This window comes from Ranitomeya imitator, chromosome 2, assembly GCF_032444005.1.
Source record: "Ranitomeya imitator isolate aRanImi1 chromosome 2, aRanImi1.pri, whole genome shotgun sequence".
Lineage (NCBI taxonomy): Eukaryota > Metazoa > Chordata > Amphibia > Anura > Dendrobatidae > Ranitomeya > Ranitomeya imitator.
Window position 1 is genome coordinate 169226364 of NC_091283.1, and position 15985 is coordinate 169242348.

At 43.8% G+C, this 15985-nt stretch overlaps 1 protein-coding gene across 2 annotated transcripts in view; it reads left to right on the forward strand.

Annotated features, from left to right (window-relative positions):
* LOC138662375 (ficolin-1-B-like) overlaps positions 1–15985 on the forward strand; it is a 126197-nt gene that overhangs the window by 26134 nt on the left and 84078 nt on the right. For both annotated transcript variants that reach the window (XM_069747915.1, XM_069747916.1), the window contains 3 exons: positions 10938–10991; positions 11733–11786; positions 12459–12512. In XM_069747915.1, the coding sequence (XP_069604016.1) occupies positions 10938–10991; positions 11733–11786; positions 12459–12512 (162 nt within the window). The remainder of the gene's footprint in view (positions 1–10937; positions 10992–11732; positions 11787–12458; positions 12513–15985) is intronic.

Genomic DNA, 15985 nt, shown 5'->3' on the forward strand with positions numbered 1-15985 from the left:
CAAGCCTTGCTGAAGTTTGGCTTTCCAGTGCAATTTATCGATGCAATCTTCTCTCTTTATTCGCAACCGACAGCTAAGGTAAGAGTAAACGGCACCCTGTCAAATAGCTTTAGTATTCGCAACGGAACAAGACAGGGATGCCCATTGTCCCCGTCCCTATTTATTCTGGTTATAGAAACTTTAGTTCAAAAAATAAGACAAGATACATCGGTTAGAGGTTTAAAAATTGGCTCAATAGAACTAAAAACTTTGGCCTTTGCTGATGATTTGCTTTTTTTGATCACTAACCCTTCCCAGGCCTTCCCAATAATTTTAGACATATTACTACAATTTGGGCATTTATCCAACTTTAACATTAATACTACAAAATCTGTTGCTTTGAATATTTCTCTCCCCCACACAGGTCTGACTGAGTTATACTCACTTTGTCCCTTCTCATGGGCCACAAATTCCATAAAATATCTTGGTATTGAGATTACAAAGAACCCCAGCCACCTTTTTCAAGCAAATTACTCAGCTTTACTTAAGAAAGTGCAGGGCCTGTTAAAATCATATAATTTACCTACATTGTCTTGGATGGGACGTATTAATATCTTCAAGACGTACATCATGCCAGTTATTTTATATACACTAATCATGGTCCCGATTAACATCCCACAATCCTATTTTAGAAATTTAAAATAGTTAATTTCCAAATTTATATGGAAACAGAAACCAGCCAGAATCACATACCAATTTCTCTCTCGCTCAACTCTTACTGGTGGTCTGAGATTGCCTGACCCTGCCCTTTATTTCCGAGCAGTTCACATATGTAGATGGCTTAAAATAATAGCTAGCTTTGAGGGAAATAACAATGACAGTATAGATTTAGTTTTACTAGGACCGGAGGGTATACCTTACCTCTGGTCGCTGGCCAAACCCCCCAGTGAGCTCAGGTTGGACGACGTATCCCCAACAACACTCAAAGTTAGACGCTCCTTAAACAAAGATCTTCCATCGGACTCCTTCCCCTCTATGTGGCTCCGATTTGCTCCATACCATACTTGCTAGACCCAAAATATAGAGACCCTTACGGACTGTGGTCCTCCCTTCCTAAAGAACCTTTGAAAAACTTCTATAATGGCAGAATCTTATATAGAGGAACTTGGCCCCCTAATTCCTTGGCGCATCCCAAAAACTTTCTACAAATCCAACATTATAGACGTACGCTTCTTAACTTAAAAAAAAAGTTTCCCCATGGTTCCACTTGGTCATGGCTCGACATAATGGCTGGAATCCCTCATCCCGAAATGAAGAGCATCTCTCGTATCTACGCACAACTCAGCTCTGCCAACAATCAGAATAAACCTACATTTATTCACTCCTGGGAGCTGGAGATGGGTGCTGTTTTTACAGAGACAGAAACGTCAAAAATTTTAGCATTTGCACGGGGATTTTCCCGATGCATTTTACTCCAAGAAAATTCATATAAAATTTTGACCAGATGGCACCTAACTCCAGCCAAATTATTTCATTTGGGTCTGTTGGATGACAGCTCCTGTTGGCGTTGCCATGACCCATTGGGCCATCACACCCATATATTCTGGGAATGCCCTAAGCTTAAAACGTTTTGGGAAGAGATAGGTAAGACTCTTAAGAAACTTAACTTGATTAAAGCCAACCTTCAGGCTGCTGAAGTCCTGCTTTCCTGTCCTTCTATTAATTTCAAACCCAAGAAACATAGACTCTTGCCATTGCTGATAAGTGCTGCAAAACACTTAATCACTTTACATTGGAAAGATGCTTCCCCTCCAACCGTGTCCGAGTGGTTTTCCAAAGTGGACCAAATCTCTAGACTAGAAGAATTATCCAGTAGGGAAATGAATAACCATGACCTGTATGTAAAAATTTGTGCTCCCTGGAAAAAGCTAAGAGCGAGTAGATATACTTAATATAATTTCGCTGCTTAAAGTATGCCCCTGTGGTTAAGAGTTATGACTGGATGTATTATTACAAACTGTATTTGTTTTTGGCTAAGATTCAATATTGAGTACCATTTCTTGTTCTAATGGTTCAATCTTCCCCCTCCCCTAGTTTTTCTCCCCCTATTCCCTCTCTCCCCGCCCTACCCTCCACTCTCCCTTGCCCTGTATCTACCTGACCCCCTTCCCCCCCCCCTCCCTTTTTTCTTCTTAATTCTTATGGTTTTCTCTTACAATATAACAAGATATTTGTAACTGGTTATATGTTTATTACTAAATAAAGAATTTATAAAAAAAAAAAGAGTGAACTGGTGAGCTTGGAAAATTAAAAAGGCCTGAACATCCACGGAAGACAACAGTGGTGGATGATTGCACAATCCTTTCTACGGTGAAGAAAAACCCCATCATAACATCCATCCAAGTGAAAAACACTCTCTAGGAAGAAGGTGTTTTGTGTCCAAGTCTATCATAAAGAGAAGACTTCATGACAGCAAATACAGAGAGTTTGCCACAAGGTGCAAACTACTAATCAGTCTTAAAAATAGAAAGGCCAGATTAGACTTTGCCAAAAAAACATCAAAAGAAGCCACCTCGTTCTGGAAATTCTGGGATTAATGGGCGGAAGAGGGACTTCAGGACTTACAATAAACAGAGGGAGGTGGGAGGAGGACATTAAATATGGATTTATGATGAATTGGATGGTGGGAGAGAGTGATAAGTTCCTGAGAGCGTCTTCCTCCACCCCACAATTCATTATAAAGCCCTGATAGCATCCTCCCCCACCCCACATTTCATTATAGAGCTCTGATGATATCATCCCCCACCCACCCCAATTCATTATGATGCATTGCTATTAGGGACTTAAAATTTATTGGGGAGTGGGAGAGGAGACGGTAAGGTGCATTGGGCACTTTATAATGAATTGGAAGGTGAGAAAAGATGCTATCAGGAACTTATAAGGTCATGCATTCTCCCCTACCCCCAGTTCATTATAAGACCTTGATAATGTCTTCTCCCACTCCAAAATCATTATGACACTATCAGGTGCTTATAATAAGTTGTTGGGGGAGGACACAGGACAGGGACTAAGGCTATTTGTACACGTTCAGGATTTGCAGCCAAAAAATTCTGCTGCAAATCCCGGTGTGTTGGCAGGAATAATGTTACGTAAAATACGTGTTTTTTTACATGCGTTTTTTTTCTTTGGGGGGTGATATAAAACAGTCTTTATTGAACAATAAACAAAGGGTACATAGATTATTCAGCAGCATTAGAAGAGATTTGACAAATAGAGTTTTACAGTACTTTGAACATTAAGGTACCTTCACACTCAGCGACGCTGCAGCGATACCGACAACGATGTCGATCGCTGCAGCGTCGCTGTTTGGTCGCTGGAGAGCTGTCACACAGACAGCTCTCCAGCGACCAACGATCCCGAGGTCCCCGGGTAACCAGGGTAAACATCGGGTTACTAAGCTACATACTTACCTACCGCTGTCTGTCCCCGGCGCTCTGCTTCTCTGCACTCCTCCTGCACTGACTGAGCACAGCGGCCGGAAAGCAGAGCGGTGACGTCACCGCTGTGCTTTCCGGCTGACCGACGCTCACAGCCAGTGCAGGAGGAGTGCAGAGAAGCTGAGCGCCGGGGACAGACAGCGGTAGGTAAGTATGTAGTGTTTGTTTTTTTTACTTTTACGCTGGTAACCAGGGTAAACACCGGGTTACTAAGCGCGGCCCTGCGCTTAGTAACACGATGTTTACCCTGGTTACCAGTGAAGACATCGCTGGATCGGTGTCACACACGCCGATCCAGCGATGTCAGCGGGAAGTCCAGCAACGAACAAAGTTCTGGACTTTCCTCAGCGACCAACGATCTCCCAGCAGGGGCCTGATCGTTGGTCGCTGTTACACAGAACGATTTCCTTAACGATATCGTTGCTACGTCACAAAAAGCAACGATATCGTTAACGATATCGTTATGTGTGAAGGTACCTTAAGATAGTGTATTACAACTATAACCCCCCTCCCCCCCGGGCAAACATCCACACCTTCATAGCACAATATCAAGCCCAACAGGAATTCTGCCGACAATTTGCTCTCTCATGTGCCAGTCTGTAAATTGGAAGCAACCATGAATCGCCTGGCGTATAGATAATGTCTGGGCATTAATAAAGGAAGACCATGTCAGGAAAAACAGTTCAGTGTATTTTTCCTTATTCAATATGGACTCTATCCAGTCTTTACATGCATATTTTCCCTAACTTAATAGTATGGGTGAAATACACTTCAAAAAAATACTGCAACAATTGACATGCTACATAAGTGAATCTGCTACAAATCTGCAAGGAAAAAAATAAGCAAGGTGTACATGAGATTTAAAAAATATCATTCATTTTGCTGGTACTATAAAACGCTGAGTATTTTCTGCAACAAAAACACTGTATGCATTTAGGCTTAAAATTAATTGATGGGAGTGTAAGAAAGTCCTTACTGAGAGCTGGAAGAGCCGAGAGGACAATGAAGACAATTCTCCTTGAAGCAGAGGCTGAAGTTTATCCAGAGTAGCGCACCAGAGCAGTTTACAGAAAGCAGTGAGCAAAACGACGCAGACACTCGCAGGTGTCCAGATGTGGCACCCCAGGAGTTCGGATACCACTGTAGTGCTGCCTTCCTCTCGGGGAGAGTAATGCTATGTCTGGAGACAAGTGAGATTCCCTTTGGTAGGTTATCACACACACAACACCTTCCAAATCCAGGCCAGGAGGGGGAGCTCAGAACCCTGTTTTAGGGCAGCTTCCCTGGATAAAGATCCTGGTTTGGAGGCGGAGTGAGTTCAGTTAGTACAGTCTGTCTGCGAGGACAGACAGGGACAGAGCACAGTGGAGATACAGGACTCCAGGAGAGGACAAGGAAGGCCTCCAGGGAGTCAGAGCACAGTAGCCGGTTACCGGGAGCCCGAGGCTTTTGTGGACTATAAAACACAGAGCAGAACCGGAGGGCATTGAATTACATGGACTTTGCCCATATTTACCTGTGGCACAGCAGTACCTTGGAGCCTGGATTCACTGTGAAAGGACCCCAATAGGCACAGCTCAAGCTGCCTGCCATACAGGTATCAGTCCCTGGACAGGAGAATGAATAAGGACTTTGCTTAGGACACTTAGTGGCAGCAGGGACATCAGAGACAGTAAGCGCAGAGTGGAAGGCTCCTACCTGACCTGCTAAGGGGATTCCACTTATCTCTGGACTACCCGGACTTCTTTTTCACTGCCCTGGACTGTGGACTGTCACCCGCAAGTAAACCAGGTAAAGACTTACAACTTGTCCCCTCCACTTATTCACCGGCTTTACCATCTACGCCACCCACCATAGGACCCCTGGGGACCCCGCTTCACCTGTGGGAAGTGTAACATCTGGGCTGCCGCAACATCCTCCAGGGGACCCCTCTAATGCAGCGTCGGTCCCCCTTATTGATTAAACTCCACAGGTGGCGTCATGACAAAATTGGAACATTTAACCCCCTTTAATGTTGATGCCCCTGCCACCGTGACATCCCCTTTGCGACCGGACCCGGTACCGAGTATCCCACTGCCCTGTGGGCACGTCACAGACGGTTGGCACAACAATGGGGGATCTGGCGATGGTGTGGCCATGGTCTGGCGATGGTGTGGCCCGAACAACAGTATCATGGGCTTTTTTACATGGTTTAGACAAAGGAAACTACACATTGCAGCAAACGGCATATACATGATAACCTCATACTGCAGAGAGACTTGTGTTTTTGAGAAAACAAAAAAAGTGACAATGCAACATGACAATATTTATAAGGATTTCACCAAACTTCATTAAAATCCATAAATCCCCATTCCCTTTTTAACTTATTAGGCTGGGAGGGAGGAAGTACGCTGCCATCTGCAGCCCTCCCATACGCAAGTGGAACACCCGCCAGGGCCGTGGGTACTCTGTACTGGGTCCGGTACTTAAAGGGATGTTTCACAGTGACGGCGACCTGGTCCATGGCCCTGGGCACCCATGTTAAAGGGAAAGTCTTTAAAGGGGTTTGAATAAAGTTTGTAAAATAATAAATGTTCATGACGCCACCTGTGGTATTCGATCAAAGGTGACTGACACTGCCTAAAAGGGTCCTCTGGGGTGATGTTATGGCAGCAGAGATGGTGTGGCTTCCCACAGGTGAAGCTGGGTCCCCAGGTGTATAGATACAGATGATAGTGTAGCAAGAAAAGGAGGACACAGGGTTGCAGTCTCTTTACCTTTTTACTGTAGTGTTCAGGCAGCCGCAGTCCAGGGTACCGGATCTCAGGTACTGATATGGTCCGGCCGGCTTGGAAGCGGATTGGAATCCCCCTTAACCAGGTGTGGTTGGAAGCCTTCCTTCTAGCGCTGAGTTGTAGTCCCTTGCTGCCTTAGGCCACTCACAAGGTCCTCACGTTTTCTCTCTGTCCCCCTTTAGGTAGGACACTAACCCGCATGACAGGTAACTCGAGTCTTTTTACAGGATCTCTATCACGACCCGGGTTCTATGCATTAATGTACCTTCAGGTGTTTATGGTGGACAGGTGACTTGAAATCCAGCTGTTCGCTGGTTTCTGCTGTGAGACATAAAATACTGCACAACCTTGGTCTTCCGGCTACCGGTATCTGCACTTAGCTTGGAGGGAGCCCAATCGCAGCTCTCCTCCAGCTCCTTACTTCTCCTGTGCTTCTTTTCCTTCTTCACTGTCTCTACAACTGTTCAGTTCTCTTTCTTTCCAGGAGCTGGAGCACCTCATGTGGCTGCACAGCCCCACTTTCTTCCTTGCTTTCCTTTCCGTCTGCCTCCACTCTGCTCTGTCCCTCTGACAGACTCCTCTCTCTGCCTCTCCCTCCGACAGACTGCTCCAGACTCCTGTCTAGCACCAACTAACTACTTTCCCTCCAGCCAGAATATATATAGGGGAGCCACCCACAAACTGGATCAGAGCTCCCCCTTCTGGCCTGGAGTAAGAACATGTTGCATGTTTTTGATTACCTGCAAAAAGGGATCCTTCCTCGCTTCCAAGCATGACTTCACTATCCCTGTGAGGAAAGCAATGACACTGTAACAACCAGGAACCTGGGGTGTTACACAAGTGTGAAACCAGCCTTACGTAGTCCTTTCTTGTTAGATATAAAATGATTGTTGATGGACCAGCCGGTGACCAGAAAACCCATCCATCAGTCATTTCATTTAATATATAACAGAAGAGGACGCTATGAAATAAAGAACAGGGTGCTATAAATAATATTTTATATATATATATATATATATATATATATATATATATATCTGTAGCTTTGTCAGCAAAAAGCTGTCAGTGTCTGCCCCTATATCCATGGCTTCCAGGCTGTGATTTTCTACAAAGGATTCTCTACAAAGTATTAAAAATGAACATTTTATTTATGGTGAAGTTAATTTGTCCAATGACTTTTGAGCCATAGAAAAATGGCTGCAATTCCTAAACGTTTCACAGGATATTTTTGTTCAACTCCTTTAATTAAACCTGAAAGTCTCCACTTCAATTACACCTCAGTTGTTTAATTTTAAATCCAAAATAGTGGCCTGCAGAGCTGAAATCACAGAGATTTGGTCACTGTCCAAATATTTCTGTACCTAACTGAAAATGGAACTGGGCATCACACACTTGTTTTCTTCTCCTATCAGTTAGGCCGGCGTCACACACAGCGTAAAACAATATGGTCCGTATATTACGGCCGTAATACGCTGAAAAGTCCCGAAAATAGTGGTCCGTAGCTCCTCCGTAGGCAGGGTGTGTCAGCGTTTTTTGCGCATGGCATCCTCCGTATGTAATCCGTATGGCATCCGTACTGCGTGGTTTTCTCGCAGGCTTGCAAGAACCGCTATAGAAGTGATCCATGTGTCCCAAAAAAAAAAATATATATATATATATATATACTGTCTATATATATATATATATATGTCAGTAGACACATATATGTATATATATTAATATTTATTCCAGCGCTATACAGCTTGAAAGCCGGTAATTCAATTACCGGCTTTTTCTTTCTCCTTCCTAAACCCGACATGATTTGAGACATGGTTTACATACAGTAAACCATGTCTTCTCTCCATTTTTTTTGCAGATTCCACACTACTAATGTTAGGAGTGTGTATCTGCAAAATTTGGCCGTTCTATCTACTAAATTTAAGGGTTAAATGGCGGAAAAAATTGGCGTGGGCTCCCGCGCAATTTTCTCCGCCAGAGTAGTAAAGCCAGTGACTGAGGGCAGATATTAATAGCCTGGAGAGGGTCCACGGTTATTGGCCCCCCCCCTGGCTAAAAACATCTGCCCCCAGCCACCCCAGAAAAGGCACATCTGGAAGATGCGCCTATTCTGGCACTTGGCCACTCTCTTCCCATTCCCGTGTAGCGGTGGGATATGGGGTAATGAAGGGTTAATGCCACCTTGCTATTGTAAGGTGACATTAAGCCAAATTAATAATGGAGAGGCGTCAATTATGACACCTATCCATTATTAATCCAATTGTAGTAAAGGGTTAAATAAAACACATACACATTATTTAAAATTATTTTAATGAAATAAAAACAATGGTTGTTGGAGTATTTTATTCTACGCCCAATCCAGTCACTGAAGACCCTCGTTCTGAAAAAAAAAACAAAACAAAAAAAAACAACAATATACTTACCCTCCGCAGATCTGTAACGTCCAACGATGTAAATCCATCTGAAGGGGTTAAAATAATTTGCATCCACGAGCTTTGCTAATGCAATGATGCTCATGGCTGCAAAAACCCTCATCTTTTTAAGTGGTGGAACTTGCACTATTGCTGACTGACTAAATACTTTTTTGCCCCACTGTATGTGTCTCACTGACATATATATATACAGTGGGGCAAAAAAGTATTTAGTCAGTCAGCAATATTGCAAGTTCCACCACTTAAAAAGATGAGAGGCGTCTGTAAGTTACATCATAGGTAGACCTCAACTATGGGAGACAAACTGAGAAAAAAAAATCCAGAAAATCACATTGTCTGTTTTTTTATCATTTTATTTGCATATTATGGTGGTAAATAAGTATTTGGTCAGAAACAAACAATCAAGATTTCTGGCCCTCACAGACCTGTAACTTCTTCTTTAAGAGTCTCCTCTTTCCTCCACTCATTACCTGTAGTAATGGCACCTGTTTAAACTTGTTATCAATATAAAAAGACACCTGTGCACACCCTCAAACAGTCTGACTCCAAATTCCACTATGGTGAAGACCAAAGAGCTGTCAAAGGACACCAGAAACAAAATTGTAGCCCTGCACCAGGCTGGGAAGACTGAATCTGCAATAGCCAACCAGCTTGGAGTGAAGAAATCAACAGTGGGAGCAATAATTAGAAAATGGAAGACATACAAGACCACTGATAATCTCCCTTGATCTGGGGCTCCACACAAAATCCCACCCCGTGGGGTCAGAATGATCACAAGAACGGTGAGCAAAAATCCCAGAACCACGCGGGGGGACCTAGTGAATGAACTGCAGAGAGCTGGGACCAATGTAACAAGGCCTACCATAAGTAACACACTACGCCACCATGGACTCAGATCCTGCAGTGCCAGACGTGTCCCACTGCTTAAGCCAGTACATGTCCGGGCCCGTCTGAAGTTTGCTAGAGAGCATTTGGATGATCCAGAGGAGTTTTGGGAGAATGTCCTATGGTCTGATGAAACCAAACTGGAACTGTTTGGTAGAAACACCACTTGTCGTGTTTGGAGGAAAAAGAATACCGAGTTGCATCCATCAAACACCATACCTACTGTAAAGCATGGTGGTGGAAACATCATGCTTTGGGGCTGTTTCTCTGCAAAGGGGCCAGGACGACTGACCGGGTACATGAAAGAATGAATGGGGCCATGTATCGTGAGATTTTGAGTGCAAACCTCCTTCCATCAGCAAGGGCATTGAAGATGAAACGTGGCTGGGTCTTTCAACATGACAATGATCCAAAGCACACACCGCCAGGGCAACGAAGGAGTGGCTTCGTAAGAAGCATTTCAAGGTCCTGGAGTGGCCTAGCCAGTCTCCAGATCTCAACCCTATAGAAAACCTTTGGAGGGAGTTGAAAGTCCGTGTTGCCAAGCGAAAAGCCAAAAACATCACTGCTCTAGAGGAGATCTGCATGGAGGAATGGGCCAACATACCAACAACAGTGTGTGGCAACCTTGTGAAGACTTACAGAAAACGTTTGACCTCTGTCATTGCCAACAAAGGATATATTACAAAGTATTGAGATGAAATTTTGTTTCTGACCAAATACTTATTTTCCACCATAATATGCAAATAAAATGTTAAAAAAACAGACAATGTGATTTTCTGGATTTTTTTTTCTCAGTTTGTCTCCCATAGTTGAGGTCTACCTATGATGTAAATTACAGACGCCTCTCATCTTTTTAAGTGGTGGAACTTGCACTATTGCTGACTGACTAAATACTTTTTTGCCTCACTGTATATATACCTATTCTATGTGTACACATTTATTCTACCTATTGGACTGGAAGCTGTCAGTGTGATTTTACTGTACACCGCAATGAATTGCCGGCTTTTCTCTCTAACAGCGCTGCGTATTTCTCGCAAGTCACACTGCTTGTCCGTGTGTAATCCGTATTTTTCACGCTTCCATAGAATTTCATTGGCGTATTTCTTGCGCAGTACGGTGACAAACGCAGCATGCTGCGATTTTCTACGGCCGTAGAAAGCCGTATAATACGGATCAGTTTAATACGGCAGATAGAAGCAGGGGCATAGAGAATAATTGTGCCGTATTTTTTGCGAGTTTTACGGACGTAGTTTCTGCGCTCATACGTCCGTAAAACTCGCAAGTGTGACGGCGGCCTTAGATGGGGAAGGTGTCACATCTCTATACAGACATTTATGCATTACATTATCTACGTATTTTATTGTTATTAGGTGACCAGGGAGCTTTAGGGAAACCAGGAGACAGAGGACTAACAGGACAAAAAGGTAAGATCGGGTCATGTAGACATCTAATACAGGGAATGTATGAAGGAAAACATGCCTACTTCTAGAAATAGTGTCACTTTTATCTAAATGCCATGCCTGATATTCTTATGTTGGGGCAGAGCCAAAATTCTAGTGGCCATTGATGACATGACGATCATCCGAGAACTCAAGCAGACAATTCCATACAACTCATGATGAAACCCACTGAAAACGAATGTGAAATTACCGATGTGGCGTCAACAATGGAGTTTCCAAGCGTCACACTCCCCGCTACTTGAGAATGAACAATCTTAATTGGTCCCACTTTCTGACCAATGATTAGTACATTTGGTGCTTTTCGTGGTGCTGTGGCTATTCTGAGATTATAAAATACCATTTATTTGTGATTGTGAAGTTCTTAGTCCAGAAATACGAGATGCAGAAAATAGAAAACTGATAGAAAAACTTTTCTTGTGCTAATTTAGCAACTCCAGACCTTTTCCCCATCATCCATAAGGGTGACCCCCAATTCACATCCATGTACAGTTTGGAATTGAATTAGTCTACTATATCTATGGGGCCTGTTTGCATCCATTATGTAAAAAGTCCGTATTCCACTATAAAAACACAGGTGTGAACAGAGCCTTAGGCCTTGTAGGTCATCTATTAACTACTTGTATGTTGCTCCTATAAAGTGGATGCGGAAAGAATCATAAATCTGCAGACATTTATGTATTACCTTTTGTATTTTTCATTATTTAGGTGACAAAGGGTCTCAAGGAATTACAGGAGACACAGGATTAACAGGACAAAATGGTAATAGCACATCATGTAGACTTCTACAACAGGGGACGTATTAGGATAGAAAACGAACGTGGCCTCTCTCTCCTAGACACAAGGTCACTCTTGTCCGTGGTCTGTTTCTGGTATCCATATGACTGAACTGTAGCACCCGGCAGCGGCCACTACACATTGAACGGATCTCTGCGCAAAATGTGTACATCCGGCAACCGCAGGAACAAAGCACAGATCATGAAATAATTGCAGCCTGCAGCATCAGACTCCATCCCTAACATGGAAGTCAGATGGTGTGAGTTGTGCCAAATGACACACACAACTGTATACCTAGGGCAAAATATTTCGGGTGATTTGGATGCGTATGCCACTCCTTCACATGGCAGAGTGTGAATTAGGCCAGGAAAACATAAGGATCCTGTGCACACAAGATGCCAGGGGTCAGAATATATCCTCAGTGAGTGTAATGTGTTTTTCGAATTCCAACCTATTTTTTACTAAGTTGTATCTGCAGGTTATGTCTGTCCTTTTTCTGTTCCATAATATTTGCCACCTCTCTGGCAAATATCACTGCGGTCTGTTGGCTATCTGTTCATAAATTAAATAATTATATAGAAATTGAATCATTATTGTTCTTCTTTTCCATATATTTTTCTTAAGCCATATAGGTAATGTATTTGGTATTTTTTTAAGGTGACAACGGAGCTCAAGGAAAAACAGGAGACAGAGGACTTACTGGACAGAAAGGTAAGATCACATCATGTAGACTGCTAAATAGAAGCTCGAGTCCTCGCCCCGCATGTTTGGCACTTTGTAGACAGCCAATGAAGATACTTAAGAGCCATCTTGGTTGTGGCATTACTGTGATTGGCTGGCCGCATAGCGTCATCGGGTCTATATAAGACCCATGACCAGGGCCGTATTTGTTTTCCATGCTGCCCTAGGCACTCTAAGTCTTGATGCCCCTACTGATAAGTAAGACTAAAAGTGCCCACATCTTTAGATATTAAAGTCCCTCATACACACAAGACTAATGTCGGCCAAACTTGCCAGTATCACCGGGTTCGGCTGACAGTGTAAGGGACAAGCTTATGAGAAATCACCTGGGTTTCATCCAGAAAACTTTGACAATTTTCTAATTTCCGTCGCATTTTAATCTATGCGCCATCCGTGTGTCCATTTATTATGTCCGTGTCTGATCCGCTTCTATACAACTACTTTAAAACATGTCCATGATCACATACAGTTTCCTAGGTTTCCATGTGGGATCAGATTTTTTTCTTGCACCCAAAGACTTCAATGTGTGAGTCTCATCCGATCCTCAGTAGAAAGTAGTGCCTGCTGACATTTTATTTTCATGGACAGTCGGAGCGAAAAAAATCATTCAACTGAACAGCCCTAATGCATAACATTGATCAGTGCACTGTCCGTGTGCAATCTGATCACAAATCAAGACAGTGAAAGGCCTCTGTATATGCTCGTCTGCATGAGCCCCAAGGCCACATTCACACATCCATTGTCAGAGGTAAAATCCAAGAGAAACAGACCAATGTTTCCTCAGGTGTCGTCCTAGTTGTACCTATTTACTTCTGTGTGTGGAGGAGTCCATGCTTACAAGGCAATAAAAACCTTAGACCTGAGTGACCGAGTCTGATCAGCCGAAACAATCAGATTAAGGCTGCGTGCCCACGTTCAGGATTTTTAGTATTTTTTAGCGTTTTTTCGTCGGTTTTCCCGCTAAAAAAACGCTTACATTAAGCATCCCATTATTAGAATACAATCTGCAATTTTTGTGCCCATGCTGCATTTTTTTCCGCAAAAAAAACACATCGTGAAAAAAAAACGCAGCATGTTCATTAATTTTGCGGAAAATCTACGGATTTGCCACTATATAATATAGTAGTGGGAAGCACTGGAAAAAAAAAAGGCAAAAAAAAATGCGAGAAAAACGCGGGAAAAAAACGCGAGCGGATTTCCTGTGAAAGGAGTTCGGTTTTGTTTTTTTGAAAATTCTGCTAACATTCCGTAATGTAAGCACATAGCCTATGACCTCTTCTGAGTTACAGGGATCTCACTACCAGATCTCTGGTTGTAACAATGTGTGAATATATCTATTCTGCCTTATGGGATGAATAAAAATTGGACAGCACCCGGATGCAGTCACACAGCCAGTCAAATAACTCGGACGACGACGATCACTTGGACTGACCGGCAACTCTCGTCACCCAGGCGAGACCTACACCTGGTGATAGAAATATGCTCAGGTCAGGAGAGCCACTGGCCAGTCCAAGCACTGCAATGTGATAGTCATGCAAGTTACACGACCTCCTGACTGCACCTCAGGCTAAGGTTCTGCTACATGCGATTTATTGCGTTTCCACACATATAACCCAGCAACTCCATATGTACCCCTGCAACCCCCACATATGTAGCCCTGCAATTGTACCTCCATATAGCCCTGTAACTCCCACATAGCCCTGCATATGTACCCCCATATAGTCCTGCAACCCCCACATAGCCCTGCATCTGTACCCCCATATAGACCTGAAACCCCATGTTTTATTTATATCTGCTTTTTCTCAGGACTCCACGCTAATAGGCTGTTGCTCTACCACTGAGCCACACTGTTATGAAAGGTAATTCAGTACCACAATGGACATAGAGGTCAGCGCACATACAGTGACCTGGCAATAACCCAAAAAACAAGAACGAGCTCTGAGACGTGGGAACTCTGTTGACCGCAATCCCTAATCCTCTCCAACCACACTAAAGGCAGCCGTGGATTGCGCCTAACGCTCCCTATGCAACTCGGCATGGCCTGAGAAACTAGCTAGCCTGAAGATAGAAAATAAGCCTACCTTGCCTCAGAGAAATACCCCAAAGGAAAAGGCAGCACCCACATATAATGACTGTGAGTTAAGATGAAAAGACAAACGTAGAGATGAAATAGATTTAGCAAAGTGAGGCCCAACTTTCTGAACAGAGCGAGGATAGGAAAGGTAACTTTGCGGTCAACACAAAACCCTACAAAAACCACGCAAAGGGGGCAAAAAGACCCTCCGTATCGAACTAACGGCACGGAGGTACACCCTCTGCGTCCCAGAGCTTCCAGGAAGCAGAAAAAAACAAATTGACAAGCTGGACAGAAAAAAGCAGCAAACAAATAGCAAAGAGGAACTTAGCTATGCAGAGCAGCAGGCCACAGGAACGATCCAGGAGGAAACAGGTCCAATACTAGAACATTGACTGGAGGCCAGGATCAAAGCACTAGGTGGAGTTAAATAGAGCAGCACCTAACGACTTCACCACATCACCTGAGGAAGGAAACTCAGAAGCCGCAGTACCACTTTCCTCCACCAACGGAAGCTCACAGAGAGAACCAGCCGAAGTACCACTTGTGACCACAGGAGGGAGCTCTGCCACAGAATTCACAACAGTACCCCCCCCTTGAGGAGGGGTCACCGAACCCTCACCAGAGCTCCCAGGACGACCAGGATGAGCCATATGAAAGGCACGAACAAGATCGGGAGCATGGACATCAGAGGCAAAGACCCAGGAATTATCTTCCTGAGCATAACCCTTCCACTTAACCAGATACTGGAGTTTCCGCCTTGAAACACGAGAATCCAAAATCTTCTCCACAATATACTCCAACTCCCCCTCCACCAAAACCGGGGCAGGAGGATCAACAGATGGAACCATAGGTGCCACGTATCTCCGCAACAATGACCTATGGAATACGTTATGTATGGAAAAAGAATCTGGAAGGGTCAGACGAAAAGACACAGGATTAAGAACCTCAGAAACCCTATACGGACCAATAAAACGAGGTTTAAACTTAGGAGAGGAAACCTTCATAGGAATATGACGAGAAGATAACCAAACCAAGTCCCCAACCCGAAGTCGGGGACCCACACAGCATCTGCGATTAGCGAAACGTTGAGCCTTCTCCTGGGACAAAGTCAAATTGTCCACTATATGAGTCCAAATCTGCTGCAACCTGTCCACCACAGTATCCACACCAGGACAGTCCGAAGACTCAACCTGCCCTGAAGAGAAACAAGGATGGAACCCAGAGTTGCAGAAAAACGGTGAAACCAAGGTAGCCGAGCTGGCCCGATTATTAAGGGCGAACTCAGCCAAAGGCAAAAAGGACACCCAGTCATCCTGATCAGCAGAAACAAAGCATCTCAGATATGTTTCCAAGGTCTGATTGGTTC